This window comes from Sphaeramia orbicularis, chromosome 16 (genome assembly GCF_902148855.1).
Source record: "Sphaeramia orbicularis chromosome 16, fSphaOr1.1, whole genome shotgun sequence".
Taxonomy (NCBI): Eukaryota; Metazoa; Chordata; class Actinopteri; order Kurtiformes; family Apogonidae; genus Sphaeramia; species Sphaeramia orbicularis.
This window is the reverse complement of record NC_043972.1, coordinates 61903197-61926088: the sequence shown is the minus strand read 5'-3', so window position 1 is coordinate 61926088 and position 22892 is coordinate 61903197. Positions and strand designations below refer to the sequence as shown.

The 22892-nt window shown below is 43.1% G+C and overlaps 1 protein-coding gene across 2 annotated transcripts in view; it reads left to right on the top strand.

Annotated features, from left to right (window-relative positions):
• Positions 1-22892, top strand: part of LOC115436121 (tropomodulin-4-like) — a 63376-nt gene that overhangs the window by 3297 nt on the left and 37187 nt on the right. For both annotated transcript variants that reach the window (XM_030158862.1, XM_030158863.1), the window contains exons 2-3: positions 16802-16978; positions 18922-19078. In XM_030158862.1, the coding sequence (XP_030014722.1) occupies positions 16877-16978; positions 18922-19078 (259 nt within the window). In that variant the 5' untranslated portion in view covers positions 16802-16876. The remainder of the gene's footprint in view (positions 1-16801; positions 16979-18921; positions 19079-22892) is intronic.

Genomic DNA, 22892 nt, shown 5'->3' with positions numbered 1-22892 from the left:
AAGACCCTCACAAGAAAGTATCAACAATACAAACAGCAACAACCATGGAGACAATTCTAATGGAAACAATAACTACAACCAGAACTGAGTAAACTGGGCAGAAGAGAGAGAAGAAAACAAAACAAACAAAACTACAAAAAAAAAAAAAAAAACACAACAATGAGATACATAAGACCTATGAAATGAAGAATATAAGAAAGCATGAACAAAATGTCGTATACCACGTTTGCATAAATAATACCTATAACAAATAACACCAGAAACAAATCCACACATCAGTTGTTCACATTCATCTGCTGTGACAGAGTGAACCAGGCAAACAGACTGAGGTGAAGAACACACACATGCAACCGCAACCGCCCCCCCTCCAAGGATCAGGGACCGACCCAGAGGGCCCCTAGACCCGGCCATCCAGCAGACGCCACAGAGAGGGGGGATCCAGCCCCCCCCCCACACACACACACCAAGAGGCAACAGTGTGCCCTCCCCGAAGATGGTTGAGGGAGGCCCCCACCAGAGGCCCCACAGCAGCCGAGCACAGGCCCCTGGAGGCCAGGGACGCCAGCCGCCCCCCCCCCCCCCCCCCCCCCCCCGCCGGGGGCCGGCCACCCAGAGGCAGGTGAGGGGCTGGTCCCCGAGCCCCATGAGCCCAGGAGCCACCTGTCTCCCCGGGCAGGGGGTCCCGCTGGTTGTTTGTTAACAGTCATTACCCACATTTTCAAGCTAGTCATTATGGAGATGGTGCTACAAGTTCACTCCAAGTTGACTTCACTGAACTAATGTCGTTTAAACTGTATTTCAGCCAGACTTGGGTCCTGCTGCAGTAACGTAGGCCAGCAGAAGAAAGAGCCTGTAGATGTCACCAACATGGGTAAAGATGTTTATAAGAAGCTGGACCTGAACCTACTCTAAAGAAATCGCTATATTGTGTCTGATATCAAAGATATAGGCAACTGCGATAGTTCCAGGCCTACTGGTTAGAGGGAATAGAATGACAGTTATAGAGTAGCTAATGTCAGCAAATGATTTACACCCACTACAACAGAGTCAGCAGCTTAACTCAAGAACTCAAGAATCTTCTATATGGGCCTTTAAGTGAACTAAAAATCATGACAAATCTCTGATTTTTTATTTTCAATCAAAGTTAATTTGTTCCAAGTGGAATAAAATGTGCTGCTCTGACCATTCTTAGCAAAAAGGCCCAGGATGAGAAATAAAATATGCAAAATATGCTTTCATTATGGAGAAGAACATCACAGTCAAATAATAAATTGCAGGACAGTAATAAAAATTACAATGACAAACTTTGTGTTCCATATAGAATACAGAAAAGAACTTCAAAAAGACATAAATAGTAATGGAATGTTGGGGACATATATTGTAATATTTTGTACCATGGATTGAATGGTGAACCCCCGTCTGATTGACATAGTAAGTATTTGATTCTTTACTATATGTTTTTAACTTTTTACAGCCTGTTTGCAACACTTTCAGTTTCATTTTGAACCACGTTAAATCCTATTAAAGACATTACAGAGCAGCTGTCATCAGTCATGGCTAATACACTTTAGATATACATGTAAGACCAGGCTGCAGGCATGTCAGGGGTCTGGAAAGACAGCAGCTGCACATGCACAGGACAGCTGAAAGACCATGACAGCCCCCCCACCCCAGACTGCCTGCACACACAGGTCCATGAAACCCCCCACCCCAGACTGCCTGCACACACAGGCCTATGAACCCCCCCCCCCACCCCAGACTGCCTGCACACACAGGTCCATGAAACCCCCCACCCCAGACTGCCTGCACACACAGGTCCATGAAACCCCCCACCCCAGACTGCCTGCACACACAGGCCTATGAACCCCCACCCCCCACCCCAGACTGCCTGCACACACAGGTCCATGAAACCCCCCAGCCCAGACTGCCTGCACACACAGGCCTATGAACCCCCCCCACCCCAGACTGCCTGCACACACAGGTCCATGAAACCCCCCACCCCAGACTGCCTGCACACACAGGTCCATGAAACCCCCCACCCCAGACTGCCTGCACACACAGGCCTATGACAGCCCCGCCATCCCAGACTGCCTGCACACACAGGCCTATGAACCCCCCCCCCACCCCAGACTGCCTGCACACACAGGTCCATGAAACCCCCCACCCCAGACTGCCTGCACACACAGGCCTATGAACCCCCCCCCCCCACCCCAGACTGCCTGCACACACAGGTCCATGAAACCCCCCAGCCCAGACTGCCTGCACACACAGGCCTATGAACCCCCCCCCCCCCAGACTGCCTGCACACACAGGTCCATGAAACCCCCCAGCCCAGACTGCCTGCACACACAGGCCTATGAACCCCCCCCACCCCAGACTGCCTGCACACACAGGCCCATGACACCCCCCAGCCCAGACTGCCTGCACACACAGGCCTATGAACCCCCCTCACCCCAGACTGCCTGCACACACAGGTCCATGAAACCCCCCACCCCAGACTGCCTGCACACACAGGTCCATGAAACTCCCCCCAGCCCAGACTGCCTGCACACACAGGCCTATGAACCCCCACCCCCCACCCCAGACTGCCTGCACACACAGGTCCATGAAACCCCCCAGCCCAGACTGCCCGCACACACAGGCCTATGAACCCCCCCCACCCCAGACTGCCTGCACACACAGGTCCATGAAACCCCCCAGCCCAGACTGCCTGCACACACAGGCCTATGAACCCCCCCCACCCCAGACTGCCTGCACACACAGGCCTATGACAGCCCCCCCATCTCAGAATGCTTGACCCCCCCCCCTTTGTTTAGGTTCATACTGAACACCTGTTGGATTACTGAGGACAGATGCACATTCACAAAGCTTCAGTGTGTTTCCAACAGATTGAGAAGCTTCCAGGAGCTTCCAGCATGTACAGTTAAATATCCAAACAGATGAAACCAGGCCCGTCATTCACTTTGGGTGACTAGTGATTTAATGTACTATGTCTTTAAGCTGAAAACGAACCGTTATTCCCTAAAGAACTAAAAGAAATAAACTGTTCCTCTCTGGTTGGTTTGTGATGGTCTATATAGTATTAGAGAGGTAAATATTAGATTCTAGGAACCAGCCAAGTCCCTGTCCCTTTTTCTAACCCAACATTTATTACATTGCCCGTGTCTTTAATTGGCACACTGTTAGTTGTTACATTGCCAGTGTCTTTAATTGGCACACTGCTAGTTTATTACATTGCCCGTGTCTTTAATTGGCACACTGTTAGTTTATTACATTGCCCGTGTCTTTAATTGGCACACTGTTAGTTGTTACATTGCCCGTGTCTTTAATTGGCACACTGTTAGTTGTTACATTGCCAGTGTCTTTAATTGGCAAACTGTTAGTTGTTACATTGCCAGTGTCTTTAATTGGCACACTGTTAGTTTATTACATTGCCCGTGTCTTTAATTGGCACAGTTAGTTGTTACATTGCCAGTGTCTTTAATTGGCACACTGTTAGTTTTTACATTGCCCGTGTCTTTAATTGGCACACTGATAGTTTATTACATTGCCCGTGTCTTTAATTGGCACACTGTTAGTTGTTACATTGCCCATGTCTTTAATTGGCACACTGTTAGTTTATTACATTGCCCGTGTCTTTAATTGGCACACTGTTAGTTGTTACATTGCCCGTGTCTTTAATTGGCACACTGTTAGTTTATTACATTGCCCGTGTCTTTAATTGGCACACTGTTAGTTTTTACATTGCCCGTGTCTTTAATTGGCACACTGATAGTTTATTACATTGCCCGTGTCTTTAATTGGCACACTGTTAGTTTATTACATTGCCCGTGTCTTTAATTGGCACACTGTTAGTTGTTACATTGCCAGTGTCTTTAATTGGCACACTGTTAGTTTATTATATTGCCCGTGTCTTTAATTGGCACACTGTTAGTTGTTACATTGTCAGTGTCTTTAATTGGCACACTGTTAGTTTATTATATTGCCCGTGTCTTTAATTGGCACACTGTTAGTTGTTACATTGTCAGTGTCTTTAATTGGCACACTGTTAGTTTATTACACTGCCCGTGTCTTTAATTGGCACACTGTTAGTTTATTACACTGCCAGTGTCTTTAATTGGCACACTGCTAGTTTATTATATTGCCCGTGTCTTTAATTGGCACACTGTTAGTTGTTACATTGCCTGTGTCTTTAATTGGCACACTGTTAGTTTATTACATTGCCAGTGTCTTTAATTGGCACAGTTAGTTGTTACATTGCCAGTGTCTTTAATTGGCACACTGTTAGTTTATTACATTGCCAGTGTCTTTAATTGGCACAGTTAGTTGTTACATTGCCAGTGTCTTTAATTGGCACACTGTTAGTTTATTACATTGCCAGTGTCTTTAATTGGCACAGTTAGTTGTTACATTGCCAGTGTCTTTAATTGGCACACTGTTAGTTTATTACATTGCTAGTGTCTTTAATTGGCACAGTTAGTTGTTACATTGCCAGTGTCTTTAATTGGCACACTGTTAGTTTATTACATTGCCAGTGTCTTTAATTGGCACAGTTAGTTGTTACATTGCCAGTGTCTTTAATTGGCACACTGTTAGTTTATTACATTGCCCGTGTCTTTAATTGGCACACTGTTAGTTTATTACACTGCCCGTGTCTTTAATTGGCACACTGTTAGTTGTTGCATTGCCCGTGTCTTTAATTGGCACACTGTTAGTTTATTACACTGCCCGTGTCTTTAATTGGCACACTGTTAGTTGTTGCATTGCCAGTGTCTTTAATTGGCACACTGTTAGTTTATTATATTGCCCGTGTCTTTAATTGGCACACTGTTAGTTGTTACATTGTCAGTGTCTTTAATTGGCACACTGTTAGTTTATTATATTGCCCGTGTCTTTAATTGGCACACTGTTAGTTGTTGCATTGCCAGTGTCTTTAATTGGCACACTGTTAGTTTATTACATTGCCAGTGTCTTTAATTGGCACACTGTTAGTTTATTACACTGCTCGTGTCTTTAATTGGCACACTGTTAGTTTATTATATTGCCCGTGTCTTTAATTGGCACAGTTAGTTGTTACATTGTCAGTGTCTTTAATTGGCACACTGTTAGTTTATTATATTGCCCGTGTCTTTAATTGGCACACTGTTAGTTGTTACATTGTCAGTGTCTTTAATTGGCACACTGTTAGTTTATTATATTGCCCGTGTCTTTAATTGGCACACTGTTAGTTGTTACATTGTCAGTGTCTTTAATTGGCACACTGTTAGTTTATTATATTGCCCGTGTCTTTAATTGGCACACTGTTAGTTTATTACATTGCCAGTGTCTTTAATTGGCACACTGTTAGTTTATTACACTGCCAGTGTCTTTAATTGGCACACTGTTAGTTTATTACACTGCCCATGTCTTTAATTGGCACACTGTTAGTTGTTACATTGTCAGTGTCTTTAATTGGCACACTGTTAGTTTATTACACTGCCCGTGTCTTTAATTGGCACACTGTTAGTTGTTACATTGCCCGTGTCTTTAATTGGCACACTGTTAGTTTATTACATTGCCAGTGTCTTTAATTGGCACACTATTAGTGTATTATATTGCCCGTGTCTTTAATTGGCACACTGTTAGTTGTTGCATTGCCAGTGTCTTTAATTGGCACACTGTTAGTTTATTACACTGCCCGTGTCTTTAATTGGCACACTGTTAGTTGTTGCATTGCCAGTGTCTTTAATTGGCACACTGTTAGTTTATTATATTGCCCGTGTCTTTAATTGGCACACTGTTAGTTGTTGCATTGCCAGTGTCTTTAATTGGCACACTGTTAGTTTATTATATTGCCCGTGTCTTTAATTGGCACACTGTTAGTTGTTGCATTGCCAGTGTCTTTAATTGGCACACTGTTAGTTTATTACACTGCCCGTGTCTTTAATTGGCACACTGTTAGTTTATTACACTGCCAGTGTCTTTAATTGGCACACTGTTAGTTGTTACATTGCCAGTGTCTTTAATTGGCACACTGTTAGTTTATTATATTGCCCGTGTCTTTAATTGGCACACTGTTAGTTGTTACATTGCCAGTGTCTTTAATTGGCACACTGTTAGTTTATTATATTGCCCGTGTCTTTAATTGGCCCACTGTTAGTTGTTACATTGCCTGTGTCTTTAATTGGCACACTGTTAGTTTATTACATTGCCAGTGTCTTTAATTGGCACAGTTAGTTGTTACATTGCCAGTGTCTTTAATTGGCACACTGTTAGTTTATTACATTGCCAGTGTCTTTAATTGGCACAGTTAGTTGTTACATTGCCAGTGTCTTTAATTGGCACACTGTTAGTTTATTACATTGCCAGTGTCTTTAATTGGCACAGTTAGTTGTTACATTGCCAGTGTCTTTAATTGGCACACTGTTAGTTTATTACATTGCCAGTGTCTTTAATTGGCACAGTTAGTTGTTACATTGCCAGTGTCTTTAATTGGCACACTGTTAGTTTATTACATTGCCCGTGTCTTTAATTGGCACACTGTTAGTTTATTACACTGCCCGTGTCTTTAATTGGCACACTGTTAGTTGTTGCATTGCCCGTGTCTTTAATTGGCACACTGTTAGTTGTTGCATTGCCCGTGTCTTTAATTGGCACACTGTTAGTTTATTACACTGCCAGTGTCTTTAATTGGCACACTGTTAGTTTATTATATTGCCCGTGTCTTTAATTGGCACACTGTTAGTTGTTACATTGCCAGTGTCTTTAATTGGCACACTGTTAGTTTATTATATTGCCCGTGTCTTTAATTGGCACACTGTTAGTTGTTACATTGTCAGTGTCTTTAATTGGCACACTGTTAGTTTATTATATTGCCCGTGTCTTTAATTGGCCCACTGTTAGTTGTTACATTGCCTGTGTCTTTAATTGGCACACTGTTAGTTGTTACATTGCCTGTGTCTTTAATTGGCACAGTTAGTTGTTACATTGCCAGTGTCTTTAATTGGCACACTGTTAGTTTATTACATTGCCAGTGTCTTTAATTGGCACAGTTAGTTGTTACATTGCCAGTGTCTTTAATTGGCACACTGTTAGTTTATTATATTGCCCGTGTCTTTAATTGGCACACTGTTAGTTGTTGCATTGCCCGTGTCTTTAATTGGCACACTGTTAGTTTATTACACTGCCCGTGTCTTTAATTGGCACACTGTTAGTTGTTGCATTGCCCGTGTCTTTAATTGGCACACTGTTAGTTGTTGCATTGCCCGTGTCTTTAATTGGCACACTATTAGTTGTTACACAGTTGTCGGAGCCAAGGTCATAGCTCAAGTGTCATCAAACAGCCATGTATTTAAGTGAACAATAAGCAGGGCTCAAAGGCTTGGCTGGAGGAAAACCACATCAGGCTGGTTTGGACTAGGCCTCAGTTAACATCCACTTTTTAGGATTATCACAGACTACAAGTCACATTCAATACAGACAATTTGCCTTAACTTTTAATGTATGACTAATAATAAACTAATCAAAAGGGTATGTGACATGTTTAATCTAACAAAATACATCATTTACACAGTTTATGTCAAATGTAGGTCAACCAACACAGTTTTCAGGTCTACTTCTTTAATTCCTCTTCTAGAGTCATTTAATGGTGCCTGTTTTGGTCCCATACATTTTTATGGGATCATCTATTAGCAGATCCAAATGAAGAACAGAGGAGCCCATTCTCACTTTTAACAGGCTGACATCTCATCATGTCCACAAACATTTAAATTCTGCATTTTACCTGACATTCTGTGTTTCATTTTTAGTTTATTTTGGGTTCTTCCTTGTGGTATCAGTATTATTAATTACAACTAAAGGGTTAACCATCATCCACTGATGGAGTAAGTGCATGTCAATACCCTGTTTTAGGTGTCAAATGTTTGCTTTTGTAAGTTTCATACAAATATAATTCAAGTCGTTTATCTAGACAGTTTTATAGATCAGTTTCATGATGACGTAGGACGTATGCTGCTCGCGCACCTTGGAGGCAGAAAACACGCAGAGTTCGTACCAAACACTGACTGTCAGTGTGAATAATGCTGTCGTCTTACTGTGCCGTGGTTTGTCAGAACAGAGAGAACACACAGAAGGATTTAAACTGCTACAGAATTCCTGCTGGTAAACATCCCTTCTAGAAAAATCGATGAAAGTTATGGTTACAGGCATTAAGACAGGAGAACTGGTGTGAGGAGGACCTTCAGAATGCTGGTCTGTGCAGTGCACACTTCAGGTCTGGAAGGACTGGACATCTACCACACAGAGGAGCAGTTAACCACAAATATTCCACCACTGACAGAGGTTTTTTAAATGACGGAAAATTCTGAAGGCCGTCCGTCATTTTGACAGATTAAAATACTAAGGGTAATCGTTGTTTAGCTAACTTTAGCCTAAATTCGATGCTCCTTTGCTAGTTCAAAGTGTGCAGACAGCCCAGTGTCCTCAGTTCTGTTAAAGCCCAGTAAATGTGATGGCACTGATAAACACAGAGAAAAAGAGGGACTGATGGTGAAGGATGAAGGACAAGCAGGTTATACTGCAGTTCTGATGGCGTTTGGTGTGTTCTATGTACGCATGTTCTACCTTTCATGTGTTATTTGATGCCATGTCAGTTTGTTTCCAGATCTGTGCTTCACAGAACCTGAACCCTAACCCTCAGTGCATGGGATTGACACTGTGTGAACAAACACAAGGAAAGTTTAGAATGTCTACAGAGAACACAGCAGTTCAGAGTGGAGTATAGAATTATGTGAGTTGTGATATCAGGTTGGTTTATCACCAGCAGCAACTACAGCTGCTGCACCACTGACATGTTTTTAAATACTACTAAATATTTCTCATTACCATTAAAAAAATAATATGTTATGACGGAATTTTTACGACCCTGTCCGTCAAAATGAAGGACAGTAAAACTGTGTAGTGCCCCCTCTGCTGCCCCCCCATCTGTGCCAGTCTGCTTTAACTATGGGACACCCTTCCTGATGTGGTTCAGTCCAATTAGCCTGGAGGCTTATGTGAGCCGGCTGGAGCTGGTTCTGGTGGTTTTGCCTCCAAGGTGTGCACGCATCACTGTTGTTAATAAACATTGAAACTCATCTATTGTGTGGAATGTTTTGCAGTTAATTTGTTTAACTGATGACATTTACTTGAATAACTTAATATGTTAAGTATGATTAATGCATAGTTAACACATAAGTTAATTACTTATTTGAGTGCATTAAATTACATACTGCTTTAAAATATATAATATTACATAAAGTGGCATATTAAGTGGCGTAATAAAATATTAGCAGATTTTCCTGTAAACACATGTTTTCTCCATAGAATGACCCACCTGTGGCCTAAACTGTTTCCATCTAAACTGGACTGGAAAGCTGACCGCTGTGTTCAGCCTGTGGTGTACATATGCTATCACTGGGGGATTTCCTTGTATGAGGGAAGTCAGAAGTACATGCATGACCTCAGTCCTCTTTGTTTTGACATGTGAGTGTTTTGTCAAGGGTTTTTGTTTTTTTTTTTAAATTGTTTTCATCTTTGTGTGTTTCTCATCTCAGGTTTTGTGGTAAAGCCACTTCTATCAGTGATAAATGTGGGCTCAGACTTTCTACTGCTCTGCTCTGTTCACTCCATTGGTCTATTCTTAGTTTGGATGTGGTGAGCACAGGGTTTAGAGTTACAAAAGCCTCGCTCTCTCTCTATCTTTCACTTTCTTCACTTCTTCTCTTTCAACCTGCATCTGGCAGTAGATGCTCCTTCAGTGTCTCTGTGTTTTAAGGTGAAGTTACAGAAGTGTGTGATCTGGACGCTGTGCAGCTGTTTACACAGACAGACTCTGCTCAGGACTGAGGAGATGGTTTTGGAAATGCATCTATTATTATCAGCATCACATTATTGAAGTGCCCTGGAGAGAGCAAGCCATCAACTCCAGGAAGATATGTATACAGTCAGACCAGGACCAGGACAGGGTCCAGTCTGTCAGACCAGGACCAGGACAGGGTCCAGTCTGTCAGAGGGCTCCAGGGCTTTCCCATGGCTGCACAAAAGTATGACATCACCTGTTGTTTTCAGACTGGTTTTTGAGGCCATTGTTTTGCAGACTGGTTTTTGAGGCCATTGTTTTCAGACTGTTTTTTTGAGGCCATTGTTTTGCAGACTGGTTTTTGAGGCCATTGTTTTGCAGACTGTTTTTTGAGGCCATTGTTTTCAGACTGTTTTTTGAGGCCATTGTTTTCAGACTGGTTTTTGAGGCCATTGTTTTGCAGACTGTTTTTTGAGGCCATTGTTTTCAGACTGTTTTTTGAGGCCATTGTTTTCAGACTGTTTTTTGAGGCCATTGTTTTCAGACTGGTTTTTGAGGCCATTGTTTTGCAGACTGTTTTTTGAGGCCATTGTTTTCAGACTGTTTTTTGAGGCCATTGTTTTCAGACTGGTTTTTGAGGCCATTGTTTTCAGACTGGTTTTTGAGGCCATTGTTTTGCAGACTGGTTTTTGAGGCCATTGTTTTCAGACTGGTTTTTGAGGCCATTGTTTTCAGACTGGTTTTTGAGGCCATTGTTTTGCAGACTGTTTTTTGAGGCCATTGTTTTCAGACTGTTTTTTTGAGGCCATTGTTTTGCAGACTGGTTTTTGAGGCCATTGTTTTGCAGACTGGTTTTTGAGGCCATTGTTTTGCAGACTGGTTTTTGAGGCCATTGTTGCCATCTTTTGGTGACAGAAGTGAGCACATTTGAACCAGAGGCTTGAGCTGTAGAGGACTGAAACTCTCAGATCAAACTTTCATAATAAACTTTACCAAATCTTTCCAACTAACTGAGAAATGGTAATGCATATAATACTGGTAATGCATTTAGGTTCATACAGGACCAGACCAGGTCTAAAGTCAGCTGTCTGTCTGTTCAATACAAGTCAACTTCAAAACACAACACTGCAGTAGGGTGGTGGAACAAATGTGCTTTATTCAATAAATAGAAGCTCTGAAAGTCCAGTCAAGGCCCACTTAGAAGACAGATAGACAGACAGATGGACAGACAGACAAATGGACAGACAGATGGACAGAAAGACAGACAGTCAGACAGATGGACAGACAGACAGATGGACAGACAGACAGACAGATGGACAGACAGACCACTCATCTGTCACACATATATCTCATGCCAAACCAACACTAACATGGATATTTTGCAAAACTGAGGTTTTTCTCTAAATGTGGGCCTCTGGTCTGCACATAATTGATGCTTTAGGTTGCAAAAATGTAGATTTTTAAAAATGCTTTCCAAAGTGATGATTTTTAAAAACTCCTGGTTGTGTGTATCTGTATGTGTCTGAGTGTGTGTGTGTGTGTGTGTGTGTGTGTGTGTGTCTGTGTGTGTATCTGTGTATATGTGTGTGGATCTGAGTGTGTGTGTGTGTATCTGTGTGTGTGTGTGTGTGTGTGTGTGTTTCCGTGTGTGTATTTGTGTGTATCTGTGTGTGTGTGTGTGTGTGTGTGTATCTGTGTGGTGTGTGTGTGTGTGTGTGTGTGTGTGTGTGTGTGTGTGTGTGTGTGTGTATCAGTGTGTATCAGTGGTGATGGTTTCACTCTGCTTTGCTCATGGGTATTACTGCTTTGTGGACTGAACATTCACCTTCAGCATCTGAAACAGTGCAGGGACACCAGATGGACCAGAGTGGTCATGGGTTGGTGTAGGTGTAAGGTGTAGGTGTAAGGTGTAGGTGTAAGGTGTAGGTGTAGGTGTAGGTGTAAGGTGTAGGTGTAGGTGTAAGGTGTAGTTGTTGAAAAACAAAAACAGGGCCACCATCGCCTCCACTGCCTTAGAAAACTGGAACACTTCCACATGGACCCAACCATCTGAACTGTGTTTTATGGTTCCTTTACTGAGTCTGTTTCATCTTTTTGTCTGGTGCCGTGGTTCGCTCAGACCTCAGTTTCAGAGAAACTCACTGAATCAAACAGTCAGATGGTCCAGTCACCTGATTGGTCAGTCCCAGTCTGGTCCCTCCTCCCTGTCCACTAAACAGGTCCAGAGGATGGTTCTGATGGTTCCATCAGTTCTGAACAATGACTCCCATCCTTTACCAGGTGAAGTTCAGCTCCTTTCCTCTGGATGGAGGTTCTTAGTCCCAGGTTCAGGACATAGCATTTATAAAAACAGCTGTTCCTGTCGCTGTCACTGAGCTCAAGAAGAAATAGTGACATTGCACTTTACTAACTTATTTAGTTATTTATCCCATTTCTTTGCTCTATTTATTATTATTGTAACTTCAATTTTTTTTTAAATTTTTTTAATTTTATGTTCTTATCCTGGTTTTTATCCTGGAATGTTTTTATCTTTTCTGGGTTTTATTGTGTTTTATTGCATTTTGTTTTTATTTATTTGATCTTATCCATTTTTTTCTTTTACTTCTCCATGCTGCTGTACAGATGAATGGTGGAACACTGAACACTTTTGGTCCTGTCTGTAAGTGATCAAGTGCCTGTTGAATGTATGTGTTGTTGTAATGCCAAGGCCATCACCTGGACTGCAAAACAAATCTACCTACAGGTACAAATAAAGGAACCTTGACCTTGTTGGTGTAGGTGTTCAGTGTTGTTGGGTGCAGTTGTTGGTGTAGTTGTTGGTGTAGGTGTTGGTGTTGGGTGTAGGTGTAGGTGTTGGTTGTTGGTGTTGGGTGTAGGTGTTGGGTGTAGGTGTTGGTTGTTGGTGTTGGGTGTAGGTGTTGGTGTTAGGTGTAGGGTGTAGGTGTAGGTGTTGGTTGTTGGTGTTGGGTGTAGGTGTTGGGTGTAGGTGTTGGTGTTGGGTGTAGGTGTTGGTTGTAGGTGTTGGGTGTAGGTGTTGGTGTAGGGTGTAGGTGTTGGTGTTGGGTGTAGGTGTTGGGTGTAGGTGTTGGGTGTAGGTGTAGGTTGTTGGTGTTGGGTGTAGGTGTTGGTGTTGGGTGTAGGTGTAGGGTGTAGGTGTAGGGTGTAGGTGTTGGTTGTTGGTGTTGGGTGTAGGTGTTGGGTGTTGGTGTTGGGTGTAGGTGTTGGGTGTAGGTGTTGGTTGTTGGTGTTGGGTGTAGGTGTTGGGTGTAGGTGTTGGTGTTGGGTGTAGGTGTTGGATGTAGGTGTTGGGTGTAGGTGTTGGGTGTAGGTGTTGGTGTTGGGTGTAGGTGTTGGATGTAGGTGTTGGTGTTGGGTGTAGGTGTTGGTTGTTGGTGTTGGGTGTAGGTGTTGGTGTAGGGTGTAGGTGTTGGGTGTAGGTGTTGGTGTTGGGTGTAGGTGTTGGGTGTAGGTGTTGGTGTTGGGTGTAGGTGTAGGTTGTTGGTGTTGGGTGTAGGTGTTGGTGTTGGGTGTAGGTGTTGGTTGTTGGTGTTGGGTGTAGGTGTAGGGTGTAGGTGTTGGTGTAGGGTGTAGGTGTTGGTTGTTGGTGTTGGGTGTAGGTGTTGGGTGTTGGTGTTGGGTGTAGGTGTTGGGTGTTGGTGTTGGTTGTTGGTGTTGGGTGTAGGTGTTGGGTGTAGGTGTGCAGATGGGGATGCAGTTATATCTGAGAACAGTCATGGATGAATGAACAGTACAGAAGGTCTGCAGGTGACGTCAGCTCTAGCAGAAGTCACTGTGGCTCCGCCCACTGAGTGTCAGACAGAGGCAGATGAGTAGTGCCTTTGTCTTGAATACTGTGAAAACTGTAGAACAATCTAAAAATGGGGCAGAGCTGTTGTGCCATTGATCGCACAAATAGGTTTAAAAGCACTGGGAGCTCTCGTTTTAGCGGAGACCTAAAGCCAAAGACAGAAGAAGCAGATGGATCGCTGCAATTCAGAGAAAGAACTGGAATCCAGACAACCAAACCTGGATCTGTGTCAGCTAACGGTCATGTATGCTGTGTTCTGGTGTAAACTCATCCCTTAAATTCCATCTGGTTTTGGCTAACGTTCCTTCTTAGTAAAGCTCTTCATGTTAGCATCTGTCATTTAGTTCTATGTTTCAGAACTGAATCGTTTGTGTCTTCAGTTGTGTGATTGTGAACCTTGTGCTCTACATGATTTGTAAACTAGCTTAAACTGAGGCTAACCTAGTTTTCCAGATCAGGGGCTCCTCTAGCACACAGCTGTTGGATCTGTGTTGGATCCAGTATCTGATGTGAACTCTCCTTAAATCTCCACAGTACCAGTAGATCATCCACTCACTTGGGTCAGTACTAAAGGTTCAACTCCAGTAAATCAGTAGTGAACTGTGAGCACTACTGCTGGGCCTTTACCGCCCAAATCACCAGAAAAAAAACTCCGTCTGCACTGACACAAAACCTCCAAAACAATAGTATGTTGAATGAAAGCACTCACCAGCTGGAATCCTCTAATGAACCAGGACCAGGATGGACACAACTCTGGGTCTGTTGGATGCTTTCAGCCTTTGCATTGGGGATTTTCCCGCCGTTGAACTCAGGTTCATGTAAATGTCAGGATAGGTGATTTCTGTCCCAGATCAGTGTTGGTAGAACACTGGTTGTTTGGTAGTTTGGATGGATCCATGTCCAGTCCAGTTGTCTTTAATTTCATCTGATATTCCACAGTTTTCCTGGTCCGGCTGGAATTACTGCTATACTCCGCCATGTTGAGCCGCTTTGTTTTTGCTGCTCAGTCTGACTGAGAGGGGCGTGGCCTGGGGGCGTGGCCTGGGGGGAGGTGACAGATGTGCATTCCCTCTATTGTACTGTGTTTGACAACAAACCAGCAGGAAAAACTGTCCTTGTCATTTATTCCACATCTGTGTGTCCCTTCTTCTTCTCTTTGTCATTTATTCCACATCTGTGTCCCTTCTTCCCTCTGTCATTTATTCCACATCTGTGTGTCCCTTCTTCCCTCTGTCATTTATTCCACATCTGTGTGTCCCTTCTTCTCTCTTTGTCATTTATTCCACATCTGTGTGTTCCTTCTTCCCTCTGTCATTTATTCCACATCTGTGTGTCCCTTCTTCTCTTTGTCATTTATTCCACATCTGTGTGTCCCTTCTTCTCTCTTTGTCATTTATTCCACATCTGTGTGTCCCTTCTTCTCTCTTTGTCATTTATTCCACATCTGTGTGTCCCTTCTTCCCTCTGTCATTTATTCCACATCTGTGTGTCCCTTCTTCTCTCTTTGTCATTTATTCCACATCTGTGTGTCCCTTCTTCCCTCTGTCATTTATTCCACATCTGTGTGTCCCTTCTTCTTCTCTTTGTCATTTATTCCATATCTGTGTCCCTTCTTCCCTCTGTCATTTATTCCACATCTGTGTGTCCCTTCTTCTCTCTTTGTCATTTATTCCACATCTGTGTGTCCCTTCTTCTCTTTGTCATTTATTCCACATCTGTGTGTCCCTTCTTCTCTCTTTGTCATTTATTCCACATCTGTGTGTCCCTTCTTCTCTCTTTGTCATTTATTCCACATCTGTGTGTCCCTTCTTCCCTCTGTCATTTATTCCACATCTGTGTGTCCCTTCTTCTCTCTTTGTCATTTATTCCACATCTGTGTGTCCCTTCTTCCCTCTGTCATTTATTCCACATCTGTGTGTCCCTTCTTCTTCTCTTTGTCATTTATTCCACATCTGTGTCCCTTCTTCTCTTTGTCATTTATTCCACATCTGTGTGTCCCTTCTTCTCTCTTTGTCATTTATTCCACATCTGTGTGTCCCTTCTTCTCTTTGTCATTTATTCCACATCTGTGTGTCCCTTCTTCTCTCTTTGTCATTTATTCCACATCTGTGTGTCCCTTCTTCTCTCTTTGTCATTTATTCCACATCTGTGTGTCCCTTCTTCCCTCTGTCATTTATTCCACATCTGTGTCCCTTCTTCCCTCTGTCATTTATTCCACATCTGTGTGACCCTTCTTCTTCTCTTTGTCATTTATTCCACATCTGTGTGTCCCTTCTTCTCTCTTTGTCATTTATTCCACATCTGTGTGTCCCTTCTTCTTCTCTTTGTCATTTATTCCACATCTGTGTGTCCCTTCTTCTTCTCTTTGTCATTTATTCCACATCTGTGTGTCCCTTCTTCTCTTTGTCATTTATTCCACATCTGTTTGTCCCTTCTTCTCTTTGTCATTTATTCCACATCTGTGTCCCTTCTTCTCTTTGTCATTTATTCCACATCTGTGTCCCTTCTTCTCTTTGTCATTTATTCCACATCTGTGTCCCTTCTTCTCTTTGTCATTTATTCCACATCTGTGTGTCCCTTCTTCTTCTCTTTGTCATTTATTCCACATCTGTTTGTCCCTTCTTCTCTTTGTCATTTATTCCACATCTGTGTGTCCCTTCTTCTTCTCTTTGTCATTTATTCCACATCTGTGTGTCCCTTCTTCCCTCTGTCATTTATTCCACATCTGTTTGTCCCTTCTTCTCTTTGTCATTTATTCCACATCTGTGTGTCCCTTCTTCTCTTTGTCATTTATTCCACATCTGTGTCCCTTCTTCTCTTTGTCATTTATTCCACATCTGTGTCCCTTCTTCTCTTTGTCATTTATTCCACATCTGTGTGTCCCTTCTTCTCTTTGTCATTTATTCCACATCTGTGTGTCCCTTCTTCTCTTTGTCATTTATTCCACATCTGTGTGTCCCTTCTTCTTCTCTTTGTCATTTATTCCACATCTGTGTGTCCCTTCTTCTTCTCTTTGTCATTTATTCCACATCTGTGTGTCCCTTCTTCTCTTTGTCATTTATTCCACATCTGTGTGTCCCTTCTTCTTCTCTTTGTCATTTATTCCACATCTGTGTGTCCCTTCTTCTTCTCTTTGTCATTTATTCCACATCTGTGTGTCCCTTCTTCTCTCTTAGTGCTCACTCGTTCAGGCGTGTGCACGAGTGTGTATGAGTGCGTGTGTGTGTATGTGCGCCTGAACCACAGCAGCCATGTCAGACCCCAGGGACATTGACGAGGACGCCATCCTCAAAGGTCTGAGCGCCGCGGAGCTGGACCAGCTGGAGTATGAGCTGCAGGAGATGGACCCGGAGGTCAGTCCAGTCTGTGCATTTACACTGGGGTTGAAGGCTTCAGCTAGTCTGATTCTCATAAGTGACTCTCCAAACACAGTGATAAAAGCATAAGAATAAAAAAGGAAACATAAAAGAAGCTTCATATATAATCAAAATCACCCACAAATAATCCAATTTAAAATTCTGGGGACCCACTATTTGAAAAAGACAAACCATTGTAACGTCATTAATGCTGGAACTGTTCTCCTGTTTGAAGCGCAGGACGATTTTCGCCGACTGAAAAGAACATCAGCCTATTGAGTGTGTATGACCAGAGTATTATATAACTGTAGGCGCAAAGTCCACTGCTAGGGTAGAGGGGAGGGGCTAAAGTACAACGGTTACGTGACGATCATCACGGTTTAACAAACATATATTTATGCTTAGGGTTAGCAAAAGAAAAGGAGCAGGGAAAGGGTTAAAAGACAAAAGAAAGCAAAAACAAATGGTGCCAGACACAACAAGCCCCGCCCCTCGCATGTATTGTAGCTTATTTTGGCATCGATCCAGCTCATGTCATCATGTCTATGCGTGTGCTGGTGTCATCATATGTGGGCGTGTCCTGATGGAATCATGTCTATATACATGTGAAAATGATGATGTCAGCATATGTGGGCGTGTCCTAATAGAATCATGTCTATATACATGTGGGTCTGATGATGTCAGCATATGTGGGCGTGTCCTAATAGAATCATGCCTATATACATGTTTGTCTGATAATGTCATCATATGTGGGCGTGTCCTAATAGAATCATGCCTATATACATGTGCGTCTGATGATGTCAGCGTTTGAACCAAAAAGGTCTAAACGTTCAGATGACTTTACCACAGATTCTGTGTTGTTTCATTTCTATACAATACATGCATTAGCTTTATGTCAGAGTGTTGTGTAACAGTTGCCTCTATATTTGTGCCAAGTTTGAAGTAGATTGAAACAAAATTGATGTTTTTATAGACATTCGAAATTTTTGCCCATTATAAAAAAAGGGAGAAAAAAGATTTTTAAAAATTCATAAAAAATTTAACTCTGACCTACTTTTCCCAAAATGTAATCACATCTATTCTGGGTCACTGGTAATCTATAAACCCATTTTGGTATGAATTCAACCAATAGTTTTTTTGTGGGGTGGGGGTGATAGACACAGAATTTCTATCCCTTCAGTTTGAAATCAGACATGAACACTGGGTGCCTGCATTTAACTTCATTAAGTTTGCTTACCCTATTTCTTCATTTGCCCCTATGGTCGGGTTAGAGTTAGGTATATAAACATGGGTAATTTTAGGCCCTTTCACAACAACACAACAGCCCGTAGTGTCTCATGGTGGTGGGGGCAGGATGTACAAACAGGTCTGATCTATAACTCCTGACAAAAGTAAATGTATGCACATAGAACATCCTTGAGAGTGATTAGTGCCATTTCCTCATCTGTTTGCAGAATCCGTTAAAGATATACCAGTCATGTTGACGAGATGAAGATTTCTTATGTACATTTGTTGAAAACATGTTAAAAATATAAATAAATGCGTGTAGGCAGAGCTGACAATAAACAGAATGTATGCTAGCTGTTCCTAATAGTTTCAATATTCACAGTACATTTATCAGAACCACATCAGTGTTCAATACCATTCAAACATGTTTCTCTTTAAGTTTGGTCATTTATTTTGGCAACCCAAAGATAAAGTCCTTTAACAATGGGTTGTCATGTGATACTACAAAACAAAAGAATAAAGTAGTAGTTGTGCAGTGGTGTCAGGTGTGTTCGGCTGACCTCAGAACACCTCACTCTGTCAGTGTCAGAAAAAGAAGTGACATGTGGAGGATTCACAGTTCCCAGTCTGAACTCTGGGAAACTAACTCTGTTCTTGATTTTCTCCTCTGTGAATCCCATGGCAATATAACCTTTGACCTCCTGTTCTCCCAGAATGCCATGCTGCCAGCTGGCTTCCGGCAGCGTGACCAGACGAAGAAGAGCCCGACGGGGCCGTATGACCGCGACGCCCTGATGCAGCACCTGGAGAAGCAGGCCCTGGAGCACGAGGACCGGGAAGACCTGGTGCCCTTCACTGGGGAGAAGAAAGGTGAGTGGGTTAGGGTTAGGCTTAGGGTTAGGTTTAGGCTTAGGGTTAGGTTTAGGGCTAGGGTTAGGGAGGACCTGGTGCCCTTCACTGGGGAGAAGAAAGGTGAGTGGGTTAGGGTTAGGCTTAGGTTTAGGCTTAGGGTTAGGTTTAGGTTTAGGGTTAGGGTTAGGCTTAGGGTTAGGTTTAGGTTTAGGCTTAGGGAGGACCTGGTGCCCTTCACAGGGGAGAAGAAAGGTGAGTGGGTTAGGCTTAGGGTTAGGGTTAGGGTTAGGCTTAGGGTTAGGGTTAGGTTAAGGGTTAGGGTTAGGGTTAGGGAGGACCTGGTGCCCTTCACAGGGGAGAAGAAAGGTGAGTGGGTTAGGCTTAGGGTTAGGCTTAGGGTTAGGGTTAGGCTTAGGGTTAGGGTTAGGTTAAGGGTTAGGGTTAGGGTTAGGGAGGACCTGGTGCCCTTCACAGGGGAGAAGAAAGGTGAGTGGGTTAGGCTTAGGGTTAGGCTTAGGGTTAGGGTTAGGCTTAGGGTTAGGGTTAGGTTAAGGGTTAGGGTTAGGGTTAGGGAGGACCTGGTGCCCTTCACAGGGGAGAAGAAAGGTGAGTGGGTTAGGCTTAGGGTTAGGGTTAGGCTTAGGGTTAGTTTAAGGGTTAGGGTTAGGGTTAGGGTTAGGGTTAGGGAGGACCTGGTGCCCTTCACTGGGGAGAAGAAAGGTGTGGAACCAGGTTAGGGTTAGAGTTAGTCTGTTCAACCAATTCAACTCATACTCTGGAGAAAAATACAAATATCCAGATTTGATGCAGTGCAATCAGACAATCAAATTCAGACTCTTTTGTTCTGAACCAGTGACATTATATTTATTATTTCCTTGTACTAGTCCTTGTGATGACTTAAAGAAAGTCTTATAATTAGTTGCGTTTCTTTAGAATTCTTCCTTAGGAATCCAACAAATATAAAAGTCACTGATAAAATATAGTAACCCTTAACCCTTAATAGGTAACCTGGGGTCCCAGCAGACCCCACATTTTTAATTTTTTATGTTGTCACACAGTAAAGGAGAATTTATTTGGAAAATAAAGCACAATTTTGTTATATTTTTTTTCGTTTCATTGCTCTCCTTTCATACTATAAACAATAAAGTATTGTAACTGACTAAAAAATAACATTTTTAGATGTTTTTATCACTGTAGGTAACCTGGGGTCTAGCTGGACCCCAGGTTACCTGTAGCTGTGGGGGGCACCATGGTTACCTATTAAGGGTTAAGAAGGCTCCTAAGAAGGATGAGCTCAAAGGAAAGATAAAGCCTCAGATGTTCCAGTCGATAAAAACCATGACTCAAACTACATTTACTATGAACAGTCAAACACAGACTAGTTTACACAACTGCAGGTCAAATCAGCTCCTTTTCAGTTTGGACCAAAAATAATGGTTCATGGTGAGCAGGACTAAAATATCTTTGCAGGATTTAGGAACTTTAATAAATGACAGTTTTGCAGATCAGATTGGATTTTTTGTATCCTTTCATTTGTCCTTTTTCAGACTCTTTAAAACTCAAAGGAACACTGAGGGCATGTTCACACCTGGGGGTTTATATTTATGCCATTTTTCCACTACCTGGAACCAGCTCGGCTCGGCTCGGCTCGGCTCGACTCAGTATTCCTGGAGAGCGTTTCCATTATGACATACTACTGACTTTTCAGTACCTGGATGCGGCACGTTACTTCCATGTCATCTGTTCAGAGTTGCTGATAAACTCGCTCGTTGCATGTTGTCTCGTCTGAATTTTTACGTCGGCCACCAAAGACTGAATCTCCTGGACCGACCCTGGTGTAGTTCTGGGCTGTTCTCATGTGGATTAATGGACCCACAGATTTTCTGTCCACTAACACATCTGTTTTTTGTAAAACGGCGGGTCACAGAGACAACTGTCTGACCAGTCAGTGGTCTGCAGTGTGTACACGTCACCTTTTAGTATCTGGTCCCCAGTCCTGGAACCTCGGCGGAGGTGAGACCAAAAAAGTAGTTCCGGGTACCAGATTCCAGGTCCTTTTTCATAATGGAAACGCAAAAAAGGCCAAGCCGAGTCAAGTTGAGCCGATACCACGTAGTGGAAACGGGACATTAGACTGTTCATGTGGTCTGTGTGGTCCATGTGGACTATGTGGTCTATGTGGGTTTACTTGAACAATGCAGATGTTGGACTGGACTAAACAGCTTGTCCTGTCTATGTCCTCACTTTAAATTTCTTTCTTCTTCTGTTTATTTTTGCTCTTTTATTCAGTGGGTCAGAGTTAGGGTCAGTGATAATAGGGTTAGGGTCAGTGATAATAGGGTCAGGGTTAGGGTCAGTGATAATAGGGTTAGGGTCAGTGATAATAGGGTCAGGGTTAGGGTCAGTGATAATAGGGTTAGGGTCAGTGATAATAGGGTCAGGGTTAGGGTCAGTGATAATAGGGTTCGGGTTAAGGTCAGTGATAAAAGGGTTAGGATTCGGGTTAGGGTCAGTGATAATAGGGTTAGGGTCAGTGATAATAGGGTTAGGGTCAGTGATAATAGGGTCAGGGTTAGGGTCAGTGATAATAGGGTTAGGGTTAGGGTCAGTGATAATAGGGTCAGGGTTAGGGTCAGTGATAATAGGGTTAGGGTTAGGGTCAGTGATAATAGGGTCAGGGTTAGGGTCAGTGATAATAGGGTCAGGGTTAGGGTCAGTGATAATAGGGTTAGGGTCAGTGATAATAGGGTTAGGGTCAGTGATAATAGGGATAGGGTCAGTGATAATAGGGTCAGGGTTAGGGTCAGTGATAATAAGGTTCGGGTCAGTGATAATAGGGTTAGGGTCAGTGATAATAGGTTTAGGGTTAGGGTCAGTGATAATAGGGTCAGGGTTAGGGTCAGTGATAATAGGGTCAGGGTTAGGGTCAGTGATAATAGGGTTAGGGTCAGTGATAATAGGGTCAGGGTTAGGGTCAGTGATAATAGGGTTAGGGTCAGGGTCAGTGCTAATAGGGTTAGGGTCAGTTATAATAGGGTTAGGGTCAGTGATAATAGGGTCAGGGTTAGAGTCAGTGATAATAGGGTTAGGGTCAGCGATAATAGGGTTAGGGTCAGTGATAATAGGGTTAAGGTTAGGGTCAGTGATAATAGGGTTAGGGTCAGGGTTAGGGTCTGTGATAATAGGGTTAGGGTCAGTGATAATAGGGTTAGGGTCAGGGTTAGGGTCAGTGATAATAGGGTTAGGGTCAGTGATAATAGGGTTAGGGTCAGGGTTAGGGTCAGTGATAATAGGGTTAGGGTCAGTGATAATAGGGTTAGGGTCAGGGTTAGGGTCAGTGAAAATAGGGTTAGGGTCAGTGATAATAGGGTTAGGGTCAGGGTTAGGGTCAGTGATAATAGGGTTGGGGTCAGGGTCAGTGCTAATAGGGTTAGGGTCAGGGTTAGGTTCAGTGATAATAGGGTTGGGGTTAGGGTCAGTGCTAATAGGGTTAGGGTCAGGGTTAGGGTCAGTGCTAATAGGGTTAGGGTCAGTGATAATAGGGTTAGGGTCAGTGATAATAGGGATAGGGTCAGTGATAATAGGGTCAGGGTTAGGGTCAGTGATAATAAGGTTCGGGTCAGTGATAATAGGGTTAGGGTTAGGGTCAGTGATAATAGGGTTAGGGTCAGTGATAATAGGTTTAGGGTTAGGGTCAGTGATAATAGGGTCAGGGTTAGGGTCAGTGATAATAGGGTCAGGGTTAGGGTCAGTGATAATAGGGTTAGGGTCAGTGATAATAGGGTCAGGGTTAGGGTCAGTGATAATAGGGTTAGGGTCAGGGTCAGTGCTA